This window comes from Phyllostomus hastatus, unplaced genomic scaffold, assembly GCF_019186645.2.
Source record: "Phyllostomus hastatus isolate PE091 unplaced genomic scaffold, TTU_PhHast_1.1 phas_scaffold_385, whole genome shotgun sequence".
Taxonomy (NCBI): Eukaryota; Metazoa; Chordata; class Mammalia; order Chiroptera; family Phyllostomidae; genus Phyllostomus; species Phyllostomus hastatus.
In genome coordinates this window covers 7,637,494-7,660,656 of record NW_025334026.1, presented here as the reverse complement: position 1 = coordinate 7,660,656, position 23,163 = coordinate 7,637,494, and the positions used below count along the sequence as shown (strand labels likewise).

The window sequence follows — 23,163 nt, the reverse complement described above, 5'->3', positions numbered from 1 at the left end:
TTTACAATTGAAGAGCAGATAAAGGGCTTCTCAAACAAGGTCAAGTTAAAGTTCATCATCACCAAGCCCTTATTTTATGAAATGTTAAAGGGACTTATCTAAGAAAAAGAAGATAAAAAATATGTACAGTAAAAGGACAGCAAACTCACAATTATTAACAACCACACCTAAAACAAAAACAAAAACAAACTAAGCAAACAACTACAACAGAAACAGAACCACAGAAAGGGAGATCACATGGAGGGCTATCAACAGGGGAGTGGGAGGGGGAGAGAGGGGAAAAGATACGGAGAATAAATAGCATAGATGGTAGGTAGAAAATAGACAGGGGGAGGGTAAGAACAGTATGGGAAATGTAGAAGCCAAAGAACTTATAAGTATGACATGTGGACATGAACTAAAGGGGGGAATGTGGGTGGGAGGAGGTGTACAGGGTGCAGGGGAGTGAAGGGGGGAAATGGGACAACTGTAATAGCATAATCAATAAAATATATTAAAAAATAATGCTAAAAAAAGGACAAAAATGTAGAAAAGCAAATAAAGAGAAGGTACAAATACAAGAATAAAAAACATTTATCAATAATTTTTCAGTACCAACAATCACTGTAAGTCTGACCAATTAAACAAAAGCAGTTAAGGGACTTCCAGCCATGATGAAGGTATAGCTAGACATACTTTGTCTCCTCCCACAACCAAAAGAAGTACAGCAACCAATTTAAAAACAAACCAGAACTGCCAGAAAAGCGAACTGTATGGAAGTCCAACAAAGAAGGAGTTAAAGAAGAAACATTCATTCAAACCAGTAGGAGGGTGGAGACCGGCAGATGGGGCAGAGAGGAGGCTCAGCAAGGCGGCAGCTGGAGGATCAGGTGGTCCCATGTTCACGTGCAGAGAAGCCAGAAGGAAGAACTGGGGAGCGAGTCAGACCACACAACCCAGGGTTCCAGCACAAGAAACTAAACACTCAAAACCTCTGGTGGTAAAAACCTGTGGAGGTTGCAGCAGCAGGAGAAACTCTCAGCCTCACAGGAGAGTTCACTGGAGAGATCCACAGGGTCCTAAAATGTACACAAATCCACCCACCCAGGAATCAGCACCAGAAGGGCCCAGTTTGCTTTGGGTAGTAGGGGAAGTGAATGAAAGCAGAATGAAAGCTGAGCAAGTGGCATTGTTTCCTTTTGGACCCCCCACCTACATACAGCACTGCAACACAGTGAAATGGGTTGCCCCACCCTGGTAAATACCTAAGGCTCCGCCCCTTACATCACAACACCTGCCTCAAGACCAAAAAAAAAAAAAAGGCTCTAATGAAAGAACAGATCAATGCTCTAAAAACAGAACTAAGTAATGACAAGATGGCCAGGATAACAGATGCAGAGTTCCAAACACTGGTAATCAGGATGCTCACAGAATTGGTTGAGTATGGTCACAAAATAAGGGTAAAAGTGAAGGCTATGCAAAGTGAAATGAAGAGAAATGTACAGGGAACCAGCAGTGAGGGAAGTAAACCAGGACTCAAATCAATGGTTTGGACCAGAAGGAAGAAATAAACATTCAACCAAAACAGAATGAAGAAACAAGAATTCAAAAAAATGAGGGGAGGCTTAGGAACCTCTGGGACAACTTTAAATGTTCCAACATCTGAATCATAGGGGTGCCAGAAGAAGAATAGGTAGAACAAGAAATTGAAAACTTATTTAAAAACATAATGAAGGATAACTTCCCCAATCTGGCAAAGGAAATAGACTTCCAGGGAGTCCAGGAAGCTCAGAGAATCCCAAAGAAGTTGGACCCAAGGAAACACACACCAAGGCACATCATAATTACATTACCCAGGATTAAAGAGAAGGAGAGACTGTTAAAAGCAGCAAGAGGAAAGGAGACAAGGACCTACATCCAAGATTACTCTATCCAGCAAAGCTATCTTTTAGAAGGGAAGGGCACATAAAGTGCTTCTCAGATAAGGTCAAGTTAAAGGAGTTCATCATCACCCAGCCCTTATTATAGGAAATGTTAAAGGGACTTATCTAAGAAAAAGATGATCAAAACTCTGAACAGTAAAATGACAACAAACTCACAACTGTCAACAACTGAACCTAAAAAAATCAAAAACAAAAACAAACAAAGCAAACAATTAGAACAGGAAGAGATTCACAGAAATGGAGATCACATTGAGGGTTATCAGTGGAGACAGGGAGGAAGGAGAATGGGGGAAAAGATACAGGGAATAAGAAGCATAAATGGTAGGTACAAAATAGACAGGGGGAGGTTAAGAAGAGTATGGGAAATGGGGAAGCCAAAAAACTTATATGTATGACCCATGGACATGAACTAAAGTGGGGGAATGTGGGTGGAAGGGGTGGTGCAGGGCAGAGGGGAATAAGGGTAGGGGGGAATATGGGACAACTGTAATAGCATAATCAATAAAATATATTAAAAAAAAAACAAAAAACAAAACCAGTTAAAAGACAGATTGTCCAAATGGACTTTTAAAAATCCAACAATTCTATACACAGGTTTTAACCCAAGAGAAATTAAAATACTTGTCTGCAGAAGATTTATATACTAATTTATTCATAATCCAGTTAAAACCTGGAAACAACTCAAATATTTAACTAGAAGTGCATAGATAAGCAAATGGTGGTAAAGCCATATAACAGAAAGGAACAAACTAATGATATACCTAAAGATACAGATGAACCTCAAAAACCTTTTATTGAGGAAAAAACAGACATTAAAATGCAGACTGAATGACCCGTTTTCATGAAGTCCATGGAGAAAGCACAGTCATGTATTTCCTTAAAAAGTTAAACCTGAAACTGTCAAAACCCAGCGATTCCACTTCAGTAATAATCCTAAGAATTCCATCATGGAGAGCACTTTGATGCTTTTTAGATGGGAGGGTGTTGTGGGGGAATGGGTGAAGAGGTGAGGGATTAAGAAGTACAAATGTGTAGTTACAAAATAGCCATGAGGATGTAAAGTACAGCACAGGAAATGAAGTTGCTAAAGAACTTACATGCATGACCCATGGACATGAAGAATGGTGGACGGATTGCCTGAGGGAGTGGGGGGTGCTGAGTTGAGGGAGGCCAAGGGAAAAAAATTGGGATAACTGTAACAGCATGTAACAAAACATAATTTTTTAAAAAATTATAAGTTAAATAATCTAGATTAGATTAAATCATGTACAAACCGTGTAACAATAATACAATTTTGTTGAAAGTTAATAACAAAACATAACCCCTAAAATCTAACTTAGGTGTAATTTGTTTTTTAAATCCTCACCTGAAGACATTTATTTACACTTGCTTTTTTAGAGAGAGAGGAGGGGACAGAAACACCTATGCAAGAAAGAAGCATCGATTGGTTGCCTCCGCATGCACCCAGACAGAGGCTGCACAGTGGGACCAGGTCAAACCTACAACCCCGGTTATATGCCCTCACCAGGATTCAAACCTGTAACCTTTCAATTATGGAACAATGCTCCAACCAACTGAGCCACACTGGCCAAGGCTGTAATTTTTTAAATAAATATTTCTTTGACCCATGAGTTAAAAAGAAGTCATAATGGAAATTAGAAAATATTTACAATTGAATAATTAACTAATCAAAATTTATGGAATGTAGCTGAAGAAATACTTAGAAATTTACAGTTAAAGACATAGAAGATTGAATATTAATGAGTTAATGGTCCAATTTAAGTTAGAAAAAGAACAGATAAACAAAAATAGTAGTAGATAGTGAACAAGGAAATAAAAATACAATGAGGAGGATTCACAAAGCTAAAATCAAGTGATTCAAAAAGACTGACTCTTGAAAAGTCTCTGATAAAACAGGTCATGAAAACAACCAAATGCATAAATACATAATATTAGGAAAGGAAATAATTATAGAAACATCAAAGCTTAGGTATATTTGAGTGCAGTGTGAGGCAGACTGATTATCACAGATCATTACATATTTGATCACCATGGCCATTAATTTTTACTCACCGCCAACAGAAGACACATTTATTTGCACATGCTAAGCTCGGGGTGGTTTCCATGCAACGATGGCTTTCGATGCCATAGAATGTATGTTTATAGCAACCTCCTCTCCCTCGGAGCATTGACTGAGTGAAAAACAAATGATAATTTAAATAAAACCCTCAAAGCATAGAAACAAAACACCAAGGCATTATTTAAAAAGAAAAAACAAACATGTTTTATAACCATAAATACACCTACGGGTAGCTGCACAATGTAGAAAATTAACACTATAGCATTTTAGGGGGGGACCCCCCAAAAAGTGGAATTATCCTCTGGAGGGCCAGCCCTTGGAGTACAGCTTTCCCCACAAGGTGAGGTGTTCTAGGAACTTATCTGTATCAGTGCACAAGCTGGCTTGTTTTGAGAGGCTGTTTGGGGCTTCAGTGAATTGTTCTTGGAAATCCTTTCAGTGCATTTGTCTATTTCATGATGGATGATTTATGAGTGCGCCTGCTCACACCGAACTGAGTGTTCAGTCTATTTTCACCAAAAATAACATGACCCCCCATGCCCATTATGTGCCACCTTCCCTATTCACCCAATCTCACTTCAACAGACGACTTTTTGTTTGTTTGTTTCCTCAGGAGAAAAAAGTCCTAAAGAGGAAACATTTTGCCAGTGTGGAAAGAGGTGAAACAAAAAATGGCAAAAGCACTAAAAGGCATCAAAATGAACATGTTCAAAAACTTTTGAGCAGTGGAAAAATGTCTCGATAGGTGTATTGCATCACATGGAGAGGACTTTGAAGGTGACTGAAATTCAAACATGTAAGAATAAATATACAATTTTTATAAATAAATTTGGGGGTTTTGGGGTTCCCCCACACCATATAATGTTTTGATAATGATTCTAAAACCAAATAAATACCTAAAATTCATTAACTCTGAAAGCTCTACAGGAAGGACCACTGATACTTTCATTTTGAAATCCATCCAATTGTCTCAAATAATAACAATACATAATGCCAAGGGGTAGATCACACAGTCTCCAGAAAATGTGGGTATCCATCACATGACAGAATATCCCTGGTTTGAATGAGGGAGGGTGAACAGGGAATGCATCCTGAAGTACATTCCATGTCAACAGTGGAATTTGAACATAATGAGACTGTTGAAGAGATAAACCACATGGATATAAGAAGCAGATTATTTAAAAAAAAACAAACCCTATTATGTAATATGTGAGTGGTAAAACTACAACAGGAAGAATAGGTAGTTTGAAAAAATACTGCATATAATTAGGGGTGGAGTCACAAGATAGCATCAAGCTTTATAAGGTATAATAAGAAACATGTGTCCAAAAGCTCTGGTTAAGGTTGGCTTCATTTCAGTAAAAGGGAAACTTGTGAGGAAGTCATGCAAGAGAATTCATCAAGACTTGGCTCATAATACCAATGGAGGAGAGGGAAAGGGTACTAAAAAGGTACTTGTAGACAGTGGCCTTCCCCACAAGAGGGGAAAGATAAGTGAGACTTTAAGCCTAAGTAACTGAAACATGATGGATTTAAAAACAGCAACAAACAAGGAGACACAATTAGGCAGCCTTTATACATATCTATATGTGTATGTGTGTACATTACACATCAGTGTACTAATATTATAACACTGTCCACAATGAAAGAAAATTATACATAAAATCAACCAGCTTGATTATTACATCAAATGATTAGAAAGTCTCACTTTTTGTCCTGATAAAAGGAGTTCCCCATCCTTATCACTTAGTACAGCTGACCCTTGAACAAAACAGGTTTGAAATGTGCAGGTCCACTCAGATAAGACTTTTTTTCAATAAATACTGTCCATGTATTTTCTCTTCTTTATGGCTTTCTTAATAACATTTTCTTTTCTCTAGTTCACTGTATTGTGAGCATACAGTATATAATACAAATAACATATAAAATATGTGTTAATCAGCTATTTGTGTAACTGGTAAGGTGTCCAGTTAAGTTTGGAGGAGTCAAATGTTATATGCAGGCTTCCACTTGTCAGGGTCAGGGCACCTAACCCCCATGTTGTTCAAGGTCAAATATTCTTAAGGGGGAAAAAAGGAGTGAAGGAAGAAAAATATTGTTCAGGATAGTGGTGCTTACAAACTCTTCAGGATTTCCAATAAAATATTCAAGAAGGTAAAGAAAACATTCAAACCTTATAAATAGCACTGCAAAATTAAAAGCCCACCAAATGTTAAACACAGGGTAATTTCCACTATCATGCCAATGGAGAAACAGAATGGAAGACATGCACATTTTCATCATTTACTGAGAATTTAATAGACCCAAGTATGTTGTGTACATGATGAGTAAGACAAAGCCCGTACTCAGGATCTTGTGTGAGAAAATGGCAAGTAAGTGGGCAAAAGGCTAATACCATGATAGGATGATTGAATCTATCGAGACTTGTTTTCAAGCAAAAGCAACTGGCTCTAGCTAGTCAAAAAAGGAATTTGTTGAAAGGATCTCATAGCTCATACAATCTTTAGAAAGGAAGGAGTGAAGGAAGACTGACCACAGGATCACCACTCAAATCCCTCAAAATCCATCTACTATAGACACCACCACTCTCTGGTTAGTCACCAGCACCCCCCCCCAAAAAAAAAAAAAGAAAAGCTGCTGCCAAAAGCACAAGAATAAGTCTTTCATGTCGCAGGCCCTTCCCATTGCTCACTCCCAACTCAAAGTCTTGGGCTGAAGAGAACAACTATCCTAGATGACACCCAGGTTGTCAAGGTGTGGTAGCAAGAAGCAGTATCAGCCCTCCTTGGTTTCTGAGGAAGGCAGTGGAGGGTGGTTCCAAACAAAGCCCATTTTATAGGGAATTTCCTGCACATGAACAGACTCAGATGTTGAGCAAGCAAAGGAAAAACAATTTTCCATTGTGGTATTACTGCACCCATGGGACAGATGACCAATCCAGCCCGATTTGCAGGACCAATGAGAACTTCCCAGAGGGGATGTCCAAACTGAGTAATGAAGGGCTAAAAAGGATAAAGGGATGGAGACATTAAAAAGAGGGATGGCATGTTTTTCTTTAAAAAACTGGTTTTTATCTAAGTTTTATACTTTGATGCTTTAGATTTAAACTCACTATTCATTTTGAGTTAATTTTTACAAGAGGTGTGAAGTTTAAGATGCCTTTTTTTTTTTTGCATGTGTACTTCTGGTGTAGTTTATTGTTGTTGTTAATTTATTTGCTTGTTTTGCCTAAGGATATCTAAATGCCCCAGCACCATTTGCTGGAAAGGTTATCCTTCCTCTAAGGAACTACTTTTGACTTTATAAAGAATCAGTTAAACTTATTTGTGGGTTTATTTCTGAAATCTCCATTCTGTTGTATTGATTTACATGTCTATCCACCAACACCACACAGTTTTGATGAGCGAAGTGAGAATAAGCTAAAGTATGAGTGTGGATAACTCCTCCCATTTTATTATTCTGTCAACACTGTTTAAGATATTTTAGGTGCCTTTTCTTATAAATTTTAGAACAAGCTTATTTGTCACTACAAAAACTTTACTGGGATTTTAATGGGATCTGCATGAAACTTACAACCAAACTTCGGGAAACTGGCATTTTACTATGGTGAATCTTTTAATCCATGAACATTTATTTAGATTTCATTAATTTCTGATTTGAGATCTTTCCTCATTTCTAATATATTTATTGCTATAAATTTCCCTCTGAGTACTACTTGAGCTGCATTCCACAAATAGTTTATTTTTATTAGCATTCAGTTCTATGTATTTTTTCATTTTCTTTGAGACTTCCTCAAAGACAGACTTATTCAAGAATGTGTTAATTTATTTCCACAAATTTACCAAGTTTCCTTTTGTTTCTATTATTGATTTCAAATTTGATTCCATTATGGTGGGAGAACACACTACATGATTTCAGTTCTTGTAAATCCACTGAAGTTTGTTCTATGGCCAAGGTTATAATTTATCTTGGTGACTCTTCCAGAAGTGCTTGAAAAATATATATTCTGCTGTTGTTGGGTGATATGTTAAATATACATCAATTAGATCCTATAAGTTGTATTGTTCAGATTTTCTATTTCCTTGCTGATTTGCAGTCTAATAGTTCTAGTAGTTTTCTGAGAGAAGACTGCAGTCCCCAACCATAAATGTGGATATTTTTAATTTCTCCATTCAGCTACGTTTATTTTTGCTTTATTTGAGTCTATGATGTTTAGTGTATACTCAGTGTAGATAGATCCTTTTATCATTATAAAATGCCCCTCTTGTTTCCTCTGACTGTCATTCCTGTTCTTCTTTTCTTGACTTCCTTCAGGTTACTTAAACATTTTTGGAACTCCGTTTTAATTCATATTGTGTTTTGACTAACTCTTTGGATAATTTTTGCAGTGATTGCTCTGGGTATTGCAATATGCATACATGACTTACCACAGTTTACTGATGTCAACATTTTGCCATTTGAGGTAAAATGTGGATACCTACCATCAACTTTCACTCTTTTAAATTATATACTGTTGAGCGTGGGCTGCAAACCAAAGTGTCACAGGTTCGATTCCCAGTCAGGGTACATGCCTGGGTTGCCGGCCATGACCCCAGCAACCGCACATTGATGTTTCTCTATCTATCTATCTCCCTTCCTTCCTTCTCTAAAAATAAATAAAATCTTTTAAAAAAATTTTTAAAAATAAATTATATATTGTTGAGTATCACATGATACTACAGTTTTTGTTTCAATCATCAAATATGATTTATAAAAATCACGAGGAAAATGATCACCTACTATACGTACATGTATTTATGCTCTTTCCATCATTCTTTCTTCCTTCCTGGTGCTCTAAGACTTTTTCTTTTATCATTTCATTAGGGTTGAAGAATTTCCTTTAGCCAATCTTTAAGGAAAGATCTGCTAGCAACAAATTATTTTTGTTTATTTTTTACTTGGTAATGTCTTTATTTTTACTCTCAAAGGATAGTTTTGCCATAGAATTCATGGTTGACAGTTCTTTTAACACTTGAAATATGTATGCCACTTCCCTCTGGCATCCATGATTTCAGATAAGAAATGTGATATCAAACTGATGTTAATATATTATTTATCTCTAGCATCTTTCAAGATGCTAGGGATAGCAAAAAAGCTATTTTTTTAGCGTTTAAGTAATTAATTTTAAGGTGTGTTGGTGCGTATTTCTATGCCTTTATCCTGTTTGGAGTGTGCTCTCCGTAGTTAGATTGGGTATGTTCTTTTGACTTGTCCCGTTCACATATCATTCTACTAATCTGCTAAGGTCATTGACCCTGACCTCTCTTATCTTTTGATGCAGATCCTGGCTCATGCAGTCCTCCACATTGTGGATGAGACACGAGGCAAATTCACACAGGCTATACCGAGTCCTGTAAACGAAAGGGGACAGCACAGCTTCTCTCTCAAGAGGAGAAAAAGCTCAAAGCGCCTTGGCCACCCTCTCAAGAGGACAGCGCACCGACCCTTGCCTTGACAGGCTTTTATTGGGTTCAATTTGCACAGGAATAAAGCTCATCAATCATTGTCCGGCAGAAATGATTAAACAATAGATAACATTCAAAGAACTCTGAGGGCTTATCCTGATTCAGGGTCAGATAGTTAAAGGGCCATTAAACTCTGGGGAAACAAACTCATTTCAGGCTTGAACCCTTATTATTTAAACTGAGGGTCTTAGCAAAGCAGCTTTCATAGGATTTTATGCACTTTCTTAGGCCTGATCACCCTAGGGAACCCACCCTTTCCAGCACAGTGCAGCACCCACCTCCAGCATTGTTTCAGGGTTAAGTCAGGCAGGGGAAGTACGGCAGCCAAGAGATTAGGAGACTTCTTGCAGACAGAATGAAGACTCAGGCTATGTCAAAGCTAAGGGGTGAGGGTCCATCACCCCCTTTTTCTACAGCCCCTCATGTCCTTCCCTGGGGGCCCCTGTGATCATGTCTGTCTTAAGTCGCTCCTCCCTTAAGGAATCTTACCCGTCATTGGCTAACCAATTAAGCATTGGGAGCCAGGCAGGGTGAAGTAAAAGGAGCAGAGGCAGCACCCCTGCCAAGGAGATAAGCTTTGTCTCCTTAGTGGCTTATGGTCTGAAGGTCGCTCACTCAGCCTTAGCCATGGGGCGGGGGGCGGCAGGTGAGGTTACAGCTCCTGAAACCAGGCAGGGCAGTTCCCAACAATCTTTAGTCTACTGTTGCGCCCCTTCAGTAAGTGTTTTGTTTCATTATTGTATTTTTCAGTTGTATAATTCCCTCTTGGTTCTTTTTATAACTTCCATTTCTTTGCTGAGTTTTATTTTTTCATTTGTTTCAAGAAAATTTGTAACAGATGCATTTTTATGACAGGTGCTTTAAAATCCTTGTCTGATTATTCCACCATCTGATTCATCTGATGTTGGTGTTAGTTCACTGTGTTTTCCCTTCAAGTTGTGATTTTCTTGGTTCTTGATGTGACAGGTGATTTTTTATTGCATCGCAGACAAATGCCTATTATATTAGAAGTCTTGACTCTATTTTTTATTTTAGCATGCAGTCACTTTGTTTAGGTTGAGTGTGCAGTCCCAGAGTATTTGTAAGTGCTGCGGTTCCAATGGCAGTTTAAATTTTCAGAATGTCTGCAGTGTGATTTTGCTTGGGTCCCCACTGGTATCTGCTGCTGCCATTGGGACAGAAGGGTTTTCCAAGATAAGCCAAAAGGCAAGGGTCCACTGCCCTGCTTGGATTCCCTGCTACTAGCAGTGGTGGGGTGCCTATCAATAGAGGAGATAAGTCTCAGGCCAGCAGGCTTCCCACAGAAGGCTATCTGGGTGGCAGTCACCCTGGCCAATGGTCCCTGGAAGCCTCAGTAACTCTGAGTAGGAGATGGAAGTCTCAGGCCACAAAGACAAAGAGGCTTCCCTGGCTAGGCCATTTCTTGCAGTGGGGTCCCTCTTGCTAGTGCCACTCAATTACATGGTATCTCTCAGTGAAGGAAGGAAGCCTCAGGTCCAGCAGGAGAGAAGAGCATTCCACAGCCAGGTCACTTGTTAGAGGGATGGGGTGGTAGGGAAGGAACTCCATCATTCCATTTCACTCAGATACCTTCATATCTTTTGGCAGGAGAGGGAAATTGCAGACCTAGCAGGAAAGGAAAGTACTTGCTCAACTGCTTATTGTTAGTGGGGTTTCAAATCAACCCCCTTTGCCAGTGGCTCTGGGCTCACCTAATCATGTTGAAGGCATTCCCATTCTATACTGTGAGAAATGAGCCTTCATGGGTGGCCATCTGTTGCAAGATTAAGAGTCAGGAAACATGGGGTCAGAGTTGCCTTCTTCCTTAGGTGGGGGGCAATGTAAGACATCTGCAGGTCTGTTGTTCCTCCCCTCTTGGGTCCCAAACCAGCCAGGCTTACTCTTACCACCTTGTTTGATTGCCTCTTGTGTATTCCATGGCTTAGAGTCATGCACACCACAGGAATGCAGGGAGAGTTTATGCCATCTTATCCAAACCAGAGGTCTTCAAATATTACATTTCCAAATGATGTGCACCTGCATCTGAAAATTAGAGGATGACCAAAGTGGAACGGGAGAAGACTGGAGAGCAGCACATGCTTAGAATTCATATTATGAATCTAGGGGGGGAATATGCATAACCTGGGATTCAATAATCTGTGAATTCTTGTCCTTGAGGTAAGTAAGAACCTGAGAAAATACACCTGTAGCCCCTTAGAGCCACAATAAATGAAAAGAAGACACTATCACTAGGCAGGATCTGTACACATCAATTTGAAAACAAAGAATGGGGGAGGAAAGGAGGCATACAATTCTTGATGGGTCTCTCTGAACATCTTGCAAAAAGAGGCACTGACTGCCTTTATCTAGGCTATGTTTCCAAAAAGGTTTGTATAGACAATAGCCTTGGAAGACAGTGTGTCCTTCTGCAGCAAAATGATAGCTATCTTTATTAACCAGTATAATAAAAAAGTGTCCTGCCCTGGCCAGGTGGCTCAGTTGGTTGGAGCATCATCCCATGTGCCAAAAGGTTGCAGGTTCTATTCCCAGTCAAGGCACATATCTAGATCGTGGATTCAATCCCTGGTCAAGGCACAAACACGAGGCAACTGATGAATGTTCCTCTCATACATCAATGTTTCTCTCTCTCTCCCGCCCCTTGCCTCTCCCTCCTTCCCACTCTCTCCTCCTCTCTCTCTCTCATCAATAAACATATCCTCAGGTGAAGATTTAACAAAAGATGTGTCCCTCAAAGCAGAATTATTCCTAATTATAAAAGATTCATATTTCCTGAGTGTAGGGGTCCTCTTCTATAACGTATGTGCAGATGTTATCTGGTCCCCACAGGGCTGCCTTATTGGAGCTGGGACTTGGGATCCAGAAAAAAATGATGATGTTCTGGTTACTGCTATTATCATGAGTAATAAGCTGGCCTTATCTCCTGCCACCATCCATGAAACTGTGCCTGGCTAACTTGTTAGCTTGCAAGTAGCGCAAAATTTCAGACTCTTCAATTTTTGACAGGGAGGAAGAGCACAGTGCACAGGTCAATACAGCCTATGTGCCAAAGCCAGTCTACTGTTTGTAACTAAGTAAAGCTTTGTTGAGGTAGTGTCATCCTTATTTATTTACTTATTGTCTATGGCTGCTTTTGTGCAACAATGACAGAGATGGGAAGTTGTAACACAGATCACATGACCCACAAACCTAAAAGAGTCATTATCTGGCTCTTTAAGAAAAAGTTTGCTTACCCCTAACTTAGGTACTTTTTCCATGCCGTAGAGCAAAATAAATTCCAAACTGATTACACGAACTCTTTAAAAAATAATACAAATACAAGGAGGATTTTTAGGTATATTTTATTGATTATGATATTACAGTTGTCCCAATTTTTTTCTCCCCTTTATCCCCCTCCACTCTGCACTGCTTCCACCCTCCAGAACTTCCCCCATTATTTCATGCCCATGGGTTGTACATATAAGGTCTACGGCTTTTCCATTTCCTATACTATTCTTAATATCCCCCTATTTTCTGCCTACCAATTTTATTTCTTATTCTCTGTAACTTCTCCCCCATTATCCCTATCCTCTTCCCCTTACCCACTGATAACCCTCCATGTAATCTCCATTTCTGTGAATCTCTTCCTGTTCTAATTGTTTGCTTAGTTTTAGTTTTATTTGTTTTTTAGGTTCAGTTGTTGGTAGTTATGAGTTTGTTGTCATTTGACTGTTCATAGTTTTTGATCTTCTTCTATTTCTTAGGTAAGTCCCTTTAACATTTCATATAATAAGGGCTTGGTGATGATGAACTCCTTTAACTTGACCTTATCTGGGAAGCACTTTATCTGCCCTTCCCTTCTAAATAACAGCTTTGCTGGATAGAGTAATGTTGGACGTAGGTCCTTGCCTTTCATGACTTGGAATACTTCTTTCCAGCCCCTTCTTGCCTGTAAGGTTTCTTTTGAGAAATCAGCTGGTAGACTTATGGGCACTCCTTTGTAGGTAACTGTCTCCTTTTCTCTTGCTGCTTTTAACATGCTCTCCTTCTCTTTAATCCTGGGTAATGTAATCATGATGTGCCTTGGTGTGGGCTTCCCTGGGTCCAACTTCTTGGGATTCTCTGAGCTTCCTGGACTCCCTAGAAGTCTATTTCCTTTGCTAAAATGGGGAAGTTCTCCTTCATCATGTTTTCAATTTCTTGTTCTTCCTCTTCTTCTTCTGGCACCCCTATGATTCAGATGTTGGAATGTTTAAAGTTGTCCCGGAGGTTCCTAAGCCTCTCTTCATTTTTTTTTTAATTATTGTTTCTTCATTCTGTTCGGGTTGAATGTTTATTTCTTCTTTCTGCTCCAAACTGTTGATTTGAATCCCAGTTTCCTTCTCTTCACTGGTGGTTCTCTATACATCTTTCTTTATTTCACTTTGTGTAGCTTTCATTTCTTCCTTCATTTTGCTACCAAGCTCAATTAATTCTGTGACCATCCTGATTACCAGTGTTGTAAACTCTGCATCAGATAAGTTGTCTATCTCCTCATCACTTAGCTCTTTTTCTGAAGTTTTGACCTGTTCTTTCATTTGGGCCTTATTTCTTCAACTCCGTGCACCTGTTAAGTTGTAAGAGGGTAGAGCCTTAGGTATTTGCCAGGGCAGAGCAACCCTCTTTGCTGCATTGTGGCATTGTGTGTCACAACAGGGGAGGGGTCAGAGAGGGAACAATGCTGCTCATTGGCTCCACTCTAGCCCCACTTTCCAACAAACTCTCCTGTGATGCTGGGAGTTTCTCCTGCCTTCACAACCCCCACAATGTTTTATAGCTAGAGGTTTTGAGTCTTTAGTTTCCAGGGGTTAGCCAGACCCTCCTTGCTTATGCAGTCTGCCCCCTTGCAGTGAGTCCTCTCCATCCACCGGGCTGCCCATCTCTGCCCCACAAGGAGGATTTGAGAAAGATGGAGGAGCAGGAAGCAACAGAAATCTGCTTTCCCCACCTAGACAACTGCACTAGAGAATCTGTCTGATGTAACTGTTTTTGAAACTCTGAGGTCTGATGAAGGCTTCCAATTTCCAAGGAAAAGCCTAGGTGGTTAATTTTTGTCAATTACAGCTCTTAAAAGAGCAAGAACTACCCATACACCAACATCAGCCACAAGGTAGGCAGCTGTGCACCTCTTCCCCGCACAGCTTGCGCAAAGCTTGGGAGTGCTAGGGCGGGTAGAAATGACCCTGTCCTCCAAATACTGGGAATCTGTGTCCTGATTTCTGATTGCTGCTTCTAATCACAGAAGGGCAGACAAGGAGACTATGACCAGACATTGTTGTTGTACCTCCTGTCATCTTTGCAAGCCACGCCCCCTCAGGCTGAAGTGATTTCCAGAAGACTTAAAGGGCCACTCCCTATTTTTATCTGCCCTTCATTTTTTGTTTTTCTCTTTTCAGGAGGCTCATACATAAAAAAAGCTACAACATTAAAAAAAACTGCATATTTGAGAAGACGTTAGGTTTACAACTCAGCCAGATCCTCAGTACAGAAACAGCCCACAAAAATAAAATAAGAAAACAAGAAAACAAAACAAAAATACTCTGGGGAAGAGTTACATTACTAGATTCAAATGCCCAGTATTCAATGACAACAATAAAAAAATCACAAAGCATACAAAGACACATAAAAATATGTATGGCCCATCAAAGGAAAAAAATAATTCAACAGAATCTGTGCCTGAAAAATATTTCATGGCGGATATATCAGGCAGACTTAAAAAAAAAAATTGTCCTCAAGATGTTCAATGAATTAAAGGAAGATATGAAGAAAGGCAATAAAATGATGAGTGAACAAAACAGAAACATCAACAAAGAGATAAAAAGCCTTAGAAAAACCAAAAAGAAATTCTGGAGTACAAAAGTATAATGATTTAAATAAAAAATTCATTAGAGGAATTCAAAGACATATTTGAATTTGCACAAGAATCAGTTAACATGAACATAAGACCATGGGAATTACTGAGGCTAAGGGGAAGAAAGAAAAAACGATGAAGAAAAGTAGAAAGCCCATGCAACCTGAGGGACATCATCAAGTGGAACAACATGTGCATCGTAAGTGTCAGAAGGTGGAGAGAGAATATATGAAGAAATAATGACTAAAAATTTCCCACATTTGAAAAGAGACATGACAATGAAGTGTCCAAGAGGCTCAACAAACTCCAATAAGATGAATCAAAAAGACCCACACCACGACACATTATAATCAAATTTTCAAATCTTGAAAATGGTGAGAAAGAAATTAATCATCACATACAAAGGATCTTCAATAAGACTATCTACCAATTTCTCATCGGTAACTTTGGAAGCCAGAACATAATGGATAAATACTGAGTGCTAAAAGAAAAAAACTCTCAACCAAGAAATCTGTACCTGGCAAAACTGCCCTTCAAAAGTGAGGGAGAAATCATGTCATTCCCAGATAAAGAAACCTGAGGAGTTGGAGTCTTCAACACTTCTTTGTAGAAATAGATGGAACGAGTAGACAGAAAGTCATGAAGGATATAAAATGACTATTATCAAATCAACTTCCAATCTGGGTTTGGATTTACTGGAGTTTTATTTGGGGCTAGGGGGAGGGAAAGAGAAAAAGATAAACAAACTACAGACAGGACAGGGACCCTCTTCACACAGGCCTCCCTCATATCCCTGTTACCTTCTACAATGAAAGATAAAAGTGCTTTATCATATACAATATACAGTATATACAGGGTCCAGCAGAAGTAACACCTGCTTGAGTGTGGTTGATAGGGTAATAATATGGGTTTAATAATTTATAGTTTTAATTTGAACATGTCACCTAAAATGTCATATGGTGTGCTTCTGTTATGTTACAGAATTACATTCTTATCATTTTGCCATAAAAGATTTTGTAATAAAAAAGGGGCATTGTTTAGGCTGTACCCATGCATATGTATATACTATATATGCTATATATGAGCTATACATATATACACATACTTATGATAAATATGTCATATTTATTTTCTAGACTAGAACACTGCGATGGTAAGGAGAGGAAAATAGACTGTCAATTAAATTAAGTATGTGAACATCAAATAGGCGAGTCCTCCTCCGTCAGCATCCTTAAAGCTATGTTTTTCTGGATGAAAAAATCTCCTGCACTCCTGGTTTAGAAAACAAAGATAGCAAAGCTACAAAGTCTTGGCAGAATGCTTGCCAGGCCCTTAATCTTTCTGTCAAATACTCCTTGACATACAATTGAAAAAAGAAAAAAGAAGTCACACTTCCTGTAATGCACTTCCCTCAGTGTTCTCATCTAAACTCCTATCTATACACCATGAGAGTTGCTTAGGTTCAGCTCAGGGCTTTCAATAGTTCAAGTTTTGTCATTCTTCACTATGACTCTTTTCCGGGCCACACAGCAGAAAGTCATGACCACTTCCTTATAAGTAGCCAATATTATCTGGTTCATGTACCTACAGTTGCATAATGCACACCCCAAAACTCAGTGGCTTAATGTGACACATGTATTATTTTCCTCTATTAATTCTGTGGGTTAGCTTGGTGATTTTTCCACTCCCTGTGTTACATGTTGAAGTCACACACGCAGCTGTATTCACAGGGAGTTTGGCTGGGGCTGCACATCAAAGAAGACCACACTCAGATTTCTGACAGTTGATGCTAGCTAGGTAGGACACTTTGCTCCTCCTTCACTCCAGTACTCTAGACTGCTAGATTAGCTTCTTTATAGCACAGTAGCTGGGTTCCCAGAGGAAACAGTCCAAGAGCACAGGCTTCAATATGCAATCACTTATCAAGCCTCTGCTTGCATCATGCTTGCTAATATGCCACTGACCAAAGCAGGGCACACTGATTGCCAAGCCTAGAGAATTAACGAAGTGTTTGAATACTGGGAGTCGTGGTTCATGGAGGGCTACCCAGTTAATGGACTCCTACATCATTTATAATAATTATGTTCATGTCTAAGCCTTAAAGCAAAAATCCTCACATTGGTGATAATTTATTAGTTTTCAAAGAGCTTTTACACTCAACGTAACAGCTAATACCTCTAGATCAATTTTTTGGCATAACAAAATCCTTTTAACTTTTGGTGATTACTGTGGTTCTCTAGAGAAGCAAATTATCTTAATCTTAGATATTTAATATATATTTACCATATTTTGTGCTAAGTGATCCAGAGAAAAAATTATTCTGACTTCACTGTATATGCCTTTTTTTATATAAACCTATACTTTTTACCTGAAAAAACAAAAACAAACTATTCATAAAACTAAAATAATTTTTTAAGTTCTTTACACTGAAATAAAACTGAACTATATTAACCAAGTATCAAATTACTACCATAATAACAGGTATATAATTTATTCCAAAGAACTTTTAAGAACATATTTTGAATGTATGCTCTTGATGAAGCGAAGTCTACAAACAGAAAATGCTACAAAGAACCAGTTTCCCTCTTAAAAATTACCAAGACCATGAATAACTTTGACTTATGTGGTTTACATCAATCAATATGTACATATTAGGTATTAGAACCATGTAAAGTTTAAAATATTTTTATGCTATTTCAGTTATGATAATTATAAGCCTATTACATATTAACACAATACCATGGTTTTATAAAAATAGTTTCAAAAACAAAAAGAAAGAATAAAACAGCTAAATTCTTATATAAGTTTCTGCATTCCAACTATTGTGACACATTGTTTTGGTGAAGCTACATGAACAAAATCAGGCCTCACACAGAAACACAGCTAAGAAAAAAGGAGTATTTAAAAAGCTTTTTCAGAAAATCGTATATGTTCTCCTTTGATACTACACCAACACTTGACATGTGGTAGTTTCATAAAGATTAGCTTCGTTGTAGAATCTGACACCACATTAATGGACTTTTCATATTTAGTTACATTAAAATCTACTTACCTATCCTGTACTTTCAATTTGATTTTATAATATCACACATTGATCATTTGAAAAATACTGTTTCATTAAGTTATGCAGGCCTTTCAAATATGAATACATTTCATTGCATAATAATTTAAAAATCACATTTTTAAATACCGCAATTGGTCTGATTATCATTGGGAGGCTTTCAAACTTATGGCTACTAATACAAGTTTTCCAAAATTCTAATTTTCATTTTAAAGCTCAGATTTTATTACTGGCAACAAATACTTTCAGTTGTTTCCTTGAAGTGGCAGGCTCACATTAATTTTAAAAATATATCTGCCAAATAACTAAGCCTAAGTAACTGTAGTTGTTTTTTTGATTAAAAATGACATTCCATGAAAACAGCTACTTCCAACCTTAGTGCACAAATACTTTTCTAGAAGACAACTATATTTTGGTACGCAGTAAAAGTGCTTATTGCATACATTCAGTTTCTTCATATAGAACATTAAGAATACAAATATTCAAAGGGTAGAGATTTTTTTCAATTAATAACTGTTGCTAATTCATCAAGGTAATTCTTAAGTGCAACTGGCATTTTTTAAAACCCACGGAGCACGTGCAATTTTACTGCTAGTACAGCATGGTACATTGCCTTAATTCATACTAAAGGGTCAGCGTATTTATGCACTAATCCTTTTGCACTATTAGTTCAAATGTCTCTACACACACAAAAAAACTAAACATTATAATAATATTTAAAAAATAGTTTTGACCTCCAGGACTCCAAAGGGAATGCAGATCCCACTTTAAGAACAATTTTTCTAAGTTAATAGCAATAAGTAATTAAGTCAATGTTACAAATCAAGAATTTTGTTGAGGAGAAAAAAGTAGTACAATTGTAAAATCAAAGAAATTAACTGAAAACTTATGTTAAAATTGAAATCACTTTGGAAAACTGTTCATATAATATCTACTAAAACTAAACATGCTTAAGCAATTCCACTCCAAGGTGTATACTCAAGAAAAATGAGTGTTATATCTAAAGAATTGTACATAAATATTCCCAGCATTGACTTTATATACAACAGTAAAAAACAAGCAACAATCTTAATGTCTACGAACAGATGAATAAAAAAAATTTTAAGCATATCTATACAATGGAATATATTTAGCAAGAAATGGAGTATTAATATACACAAAACACCTATGAATCTCAAAATAATTATGACAAATGAAGGGAGCAAGATAAAAAACATAATGCATGAATATATTAAATTATAGAAAATATAAATTTACATAGAGACAGAAAGCAAGTCAGTAGCTTCCTGGGAACAAGAACAAAGAGAAAGGTGGATTATAAAGAAACACAAGGAAATTTGGGGGTTGTTTGTTACCTAGATTTTGGTAATGGTTTCACATGTGTGTGTGTGTGTGTGTGTGTGTACATATATATTGGAATGCTCCATTGGAATATATATTCCAATATATATATATTGGAATATATATTCCAATAAGGCATATAAATAACATTTGTATAATGAGGGAAAGACTGGTAACTGCTTCCCAAGAGATACAGAAAAAGAGCTTTGGAATCAAAAATAGTCATAAGCTATTTTCTGTTATGGGAAACAATGAAAGCTGCTTTAAATAGTTATAAGCATGGTAAAAAGGTATAGAACCCTGCTATCCATTATGGTAGCCACTAGCCACGTGTGTCTATTTAAATTTAAATTTAAATTTAAATGTATTAAAATTAAATAAAATTTAAAATTCAATTCCTTTGTCACACCAGCCACATTTCAAATATAAATAGCCACACATGATTAATAGCTGTATGAGTTACATGGTTAGGCAGGAATGTGGTTAGGTATCAAGCATTAGGTATGGGGTTAGCTGTTGGGTATACGGTTAGTATACTGCCCTGTGTAATGCAGATAGAGAACATTCCCACCACTGCAAAAGGTTCTATTGGACACAGCTACAGAGATGGATATAGGTATGTCTCCTCCTCTCAGCATTACCATCAGTACACCACTCCTTCCATTGCTGCCTTCTATCCTCTGAACACTGACTCCAGTTTACAGGTTTCCAAGGGAAGAATGCTTCTACTGCATTCCAGGGGAGTTGTGTTAATGGACAATTCTCCATGGTGGTTCAGCACCTCTTAGATCAGCTTTAATACCAGACCATCTTCTCAAGGATGTTAGTACAGCAAACAGCCTTGGAAGATAGAGTATAACTCTCTAGCACAGAGTATAGATTTGTTTCCTGACCAGCATAATAAAGATAACATCTCCCATATGAAAAAATGCTCAACATCACTAGCCATCAGAGAAATGCATACTAAAACCACAATGAGATACCACCTCACACCTGTCAGAAGAGCTATCATAATAAATCAACAAACAATAAATGTTGGCAAGGATGTGGGGAAAAGAGAACCCTTGTGCGCTGTTGGTGGGATTGCAAATTGATGCAGCCACTATGGAAACAGTACGGAAGTTCCTCAAAAAATCAAAAATAGAACTACCTTGTGACCCAGCAATCCCACTTCTGGGTATATATCCAAAGAAATACAAAACCCTAATTCAAAAAAAAAAAAAAAAGCACACCTATGTTCCCTGCAACATTATTTACAATAGCCAAGATACAGAAGCAACCCAAATCCCCATCAAGAGATGACTGGATAGAAAAGATACATACAATGTAATATTACTTGGTCATAAAAAAGAATGAAATCTTACCATTTGCAACAACATGGATGAACCTAGAAAGTATTATACTAAGTGAAATAAGTTAGACAGGGAAAGACAAATATATTATTTCACTTATATGTGAAATTTAAAGAACAAAAGGAAAAAAACAAAACAGAGACAGACTCATAGATACAGAGAACAAACTGAGGTTGCCAGATGGGATAGGGCTTGGAGGGTGAGTCTCCAAAGCAGCAGCCTATATTGTTAATACTCAACCCTGCCTGCCCTTCTAAGCAGGGGCTAGTAACCCTAACACCGTATTTCTCAAATTCCCTTGTCTGAAGTGTTCTGACTTAGACTCCACCAATGAGAAGCAAAAAGATTTAGAAGGCAAAAGGAGAAACTATTATTCATCTCTGGCAGCAGCTGGCAGATACAAGGGCATGCAGCAAACATCAGTCTGCAGAGCTTCCAAGGAAGCTCCTGGGAAACATTCCCTTTAGTGTTGCAGCAGCTCAGGTCACCTGAAGCAGTGTCCTGTGAGCCTAGCACTTTCTGATTTTCTCAAAGCCAGAAAAGTTCTTTGACCTTCACTATCCCAGGTCTTTCAATATCTTGGTAAGCATTTAGTTGACTTACATTATTAAATCTGTTATTGCTAAAATACCCAAGGTGTTTCCTGTTTTCCTGAAAGACACAGATGGATCAGATTTGGTCAAGTGGAAATTAGAGTGGAGAAGAGAAGCAGGACACAATGTATGAAGGTTAAAATGGAAAACAGAGCTGAACAAGTGGGTCAGAACTATACTAAGTAGGGTCTGAGAGGAGATGGATGCTACACAAAGATATATCTATTAAGTTGTAGTAAGTGTAATGTAGAAATTCCAAGCAGTGTTTAAGGGAATAAGAGGGAAGGTTATTTCATATGAGGTGGTAAGGGAAAGCCTCTCTGACACAGGCTCCTTGAGCAGAGATGGGAGAGAGTAGACAGAAACTAGAAAGTTAGGGAGGACTCTGGGCTCGGTGGTGTGTCCATGGAGTAGCAGGAAGGCTACTGTGGTTGAACTGAAGCAGGAAGACCAGATCACACAAGGCCTTGGAGGACTTAGGCTTTCATTCTGAATGACAGTGACATGACCTGATACATCTGGCTTCTGTGCAGAAAACAGACAAATGGATGATGACAAGAGCGGGACCTGGAAAAACAGTTAGGTGATCACTGAAATAATAAAAGCAACATATTACAGTGACTTGGACAAAGGTAAAGCAGTGTAATTGTGAAAACTGCTTGCTGGATATATTTGGAAAAGATTTGCTCATGGAACAGATGTGGGAGGAAGGAAGGGAAGGAGGGAGGGAGAGAGGGAGGAAAGAAAAGGAAGGAAGAAAGGGAGGGAGGATAAAGTGGAATCCCAAGTTCTTGGCCTGAGCAATTGAAAGGGTACTTGACATAAACTGATAGAGTGAAGACTGAAGAGAACAAATTTAGCAGAGGAAACAGAAATCAGTTTTTGACATGTTAAATTCAAGATGCTTATTACATGTCCAAATGGATATGTTAAGTCAGAATTAATATAAAGCCACTATGGGCATTTAGAAGGCAGTAGCTAGATGAAAACTGTAATTTAGAGATCAATTGACTTAATGTCAGATAAACTGGGCAGGGGTGGCAGAGTGGGGAGGTTCACTGGAAGCCAGAAGTAGAGGGGGGAAAACTAACTACAGTGAGGACAACCTGAACCCTGAGGGTGCCAATGAAAACATACCCGAGCAGAGGTTCTCCATGGGGCTAACACCACACCCTGAGGGTATTTTGGAAATCTGTGGAAATATTTTTGTCATAACAATGGTTGGGAGGCACTACTGCCAATAAGCATGTAGGGTCAAACTTTTCACATCTCTTGCAATGCTCAGGATAGTCTCATAAGGAAAAAAAAAAATGTCCTGTAGTCTACTTCCTTTCAAATAACTCACTAGACCTCCATTATCTGTGAAAAGCCTGATTATAATTATTTGAGCCTAGATACCTCCCTCATTTTACAAGGAGTATAT

At 38.1% G+C, this 23,163-nt stretch overlaps 1 protein-coding gene across 1 annotated transcript in view; it reads right to left on the bottom strand.

Annotated features, from left to right (window-relative positions):
* LOC123806514 (S-adenosyl-L-methionine-dependent tRNA 4-demethylwyosine synthase TYW1) overlaps positions 1 to 23,163 on the bottom strand; it is a 181,116-nt gene that overhangs the window by 99,530 nt on the left and 58,423 nt on the right. The window contains exon 10 of the mRNA XM_045819700.1: positions 3,996 to 4,114. Coding sequence (XP_045675656.1) covers positions 3,996 to 4,114 — 119 coding nt within the window. The remainder of the gene's footprint in view (positions 1 to 3,995; positions 4,115 to 23,163) is intronic.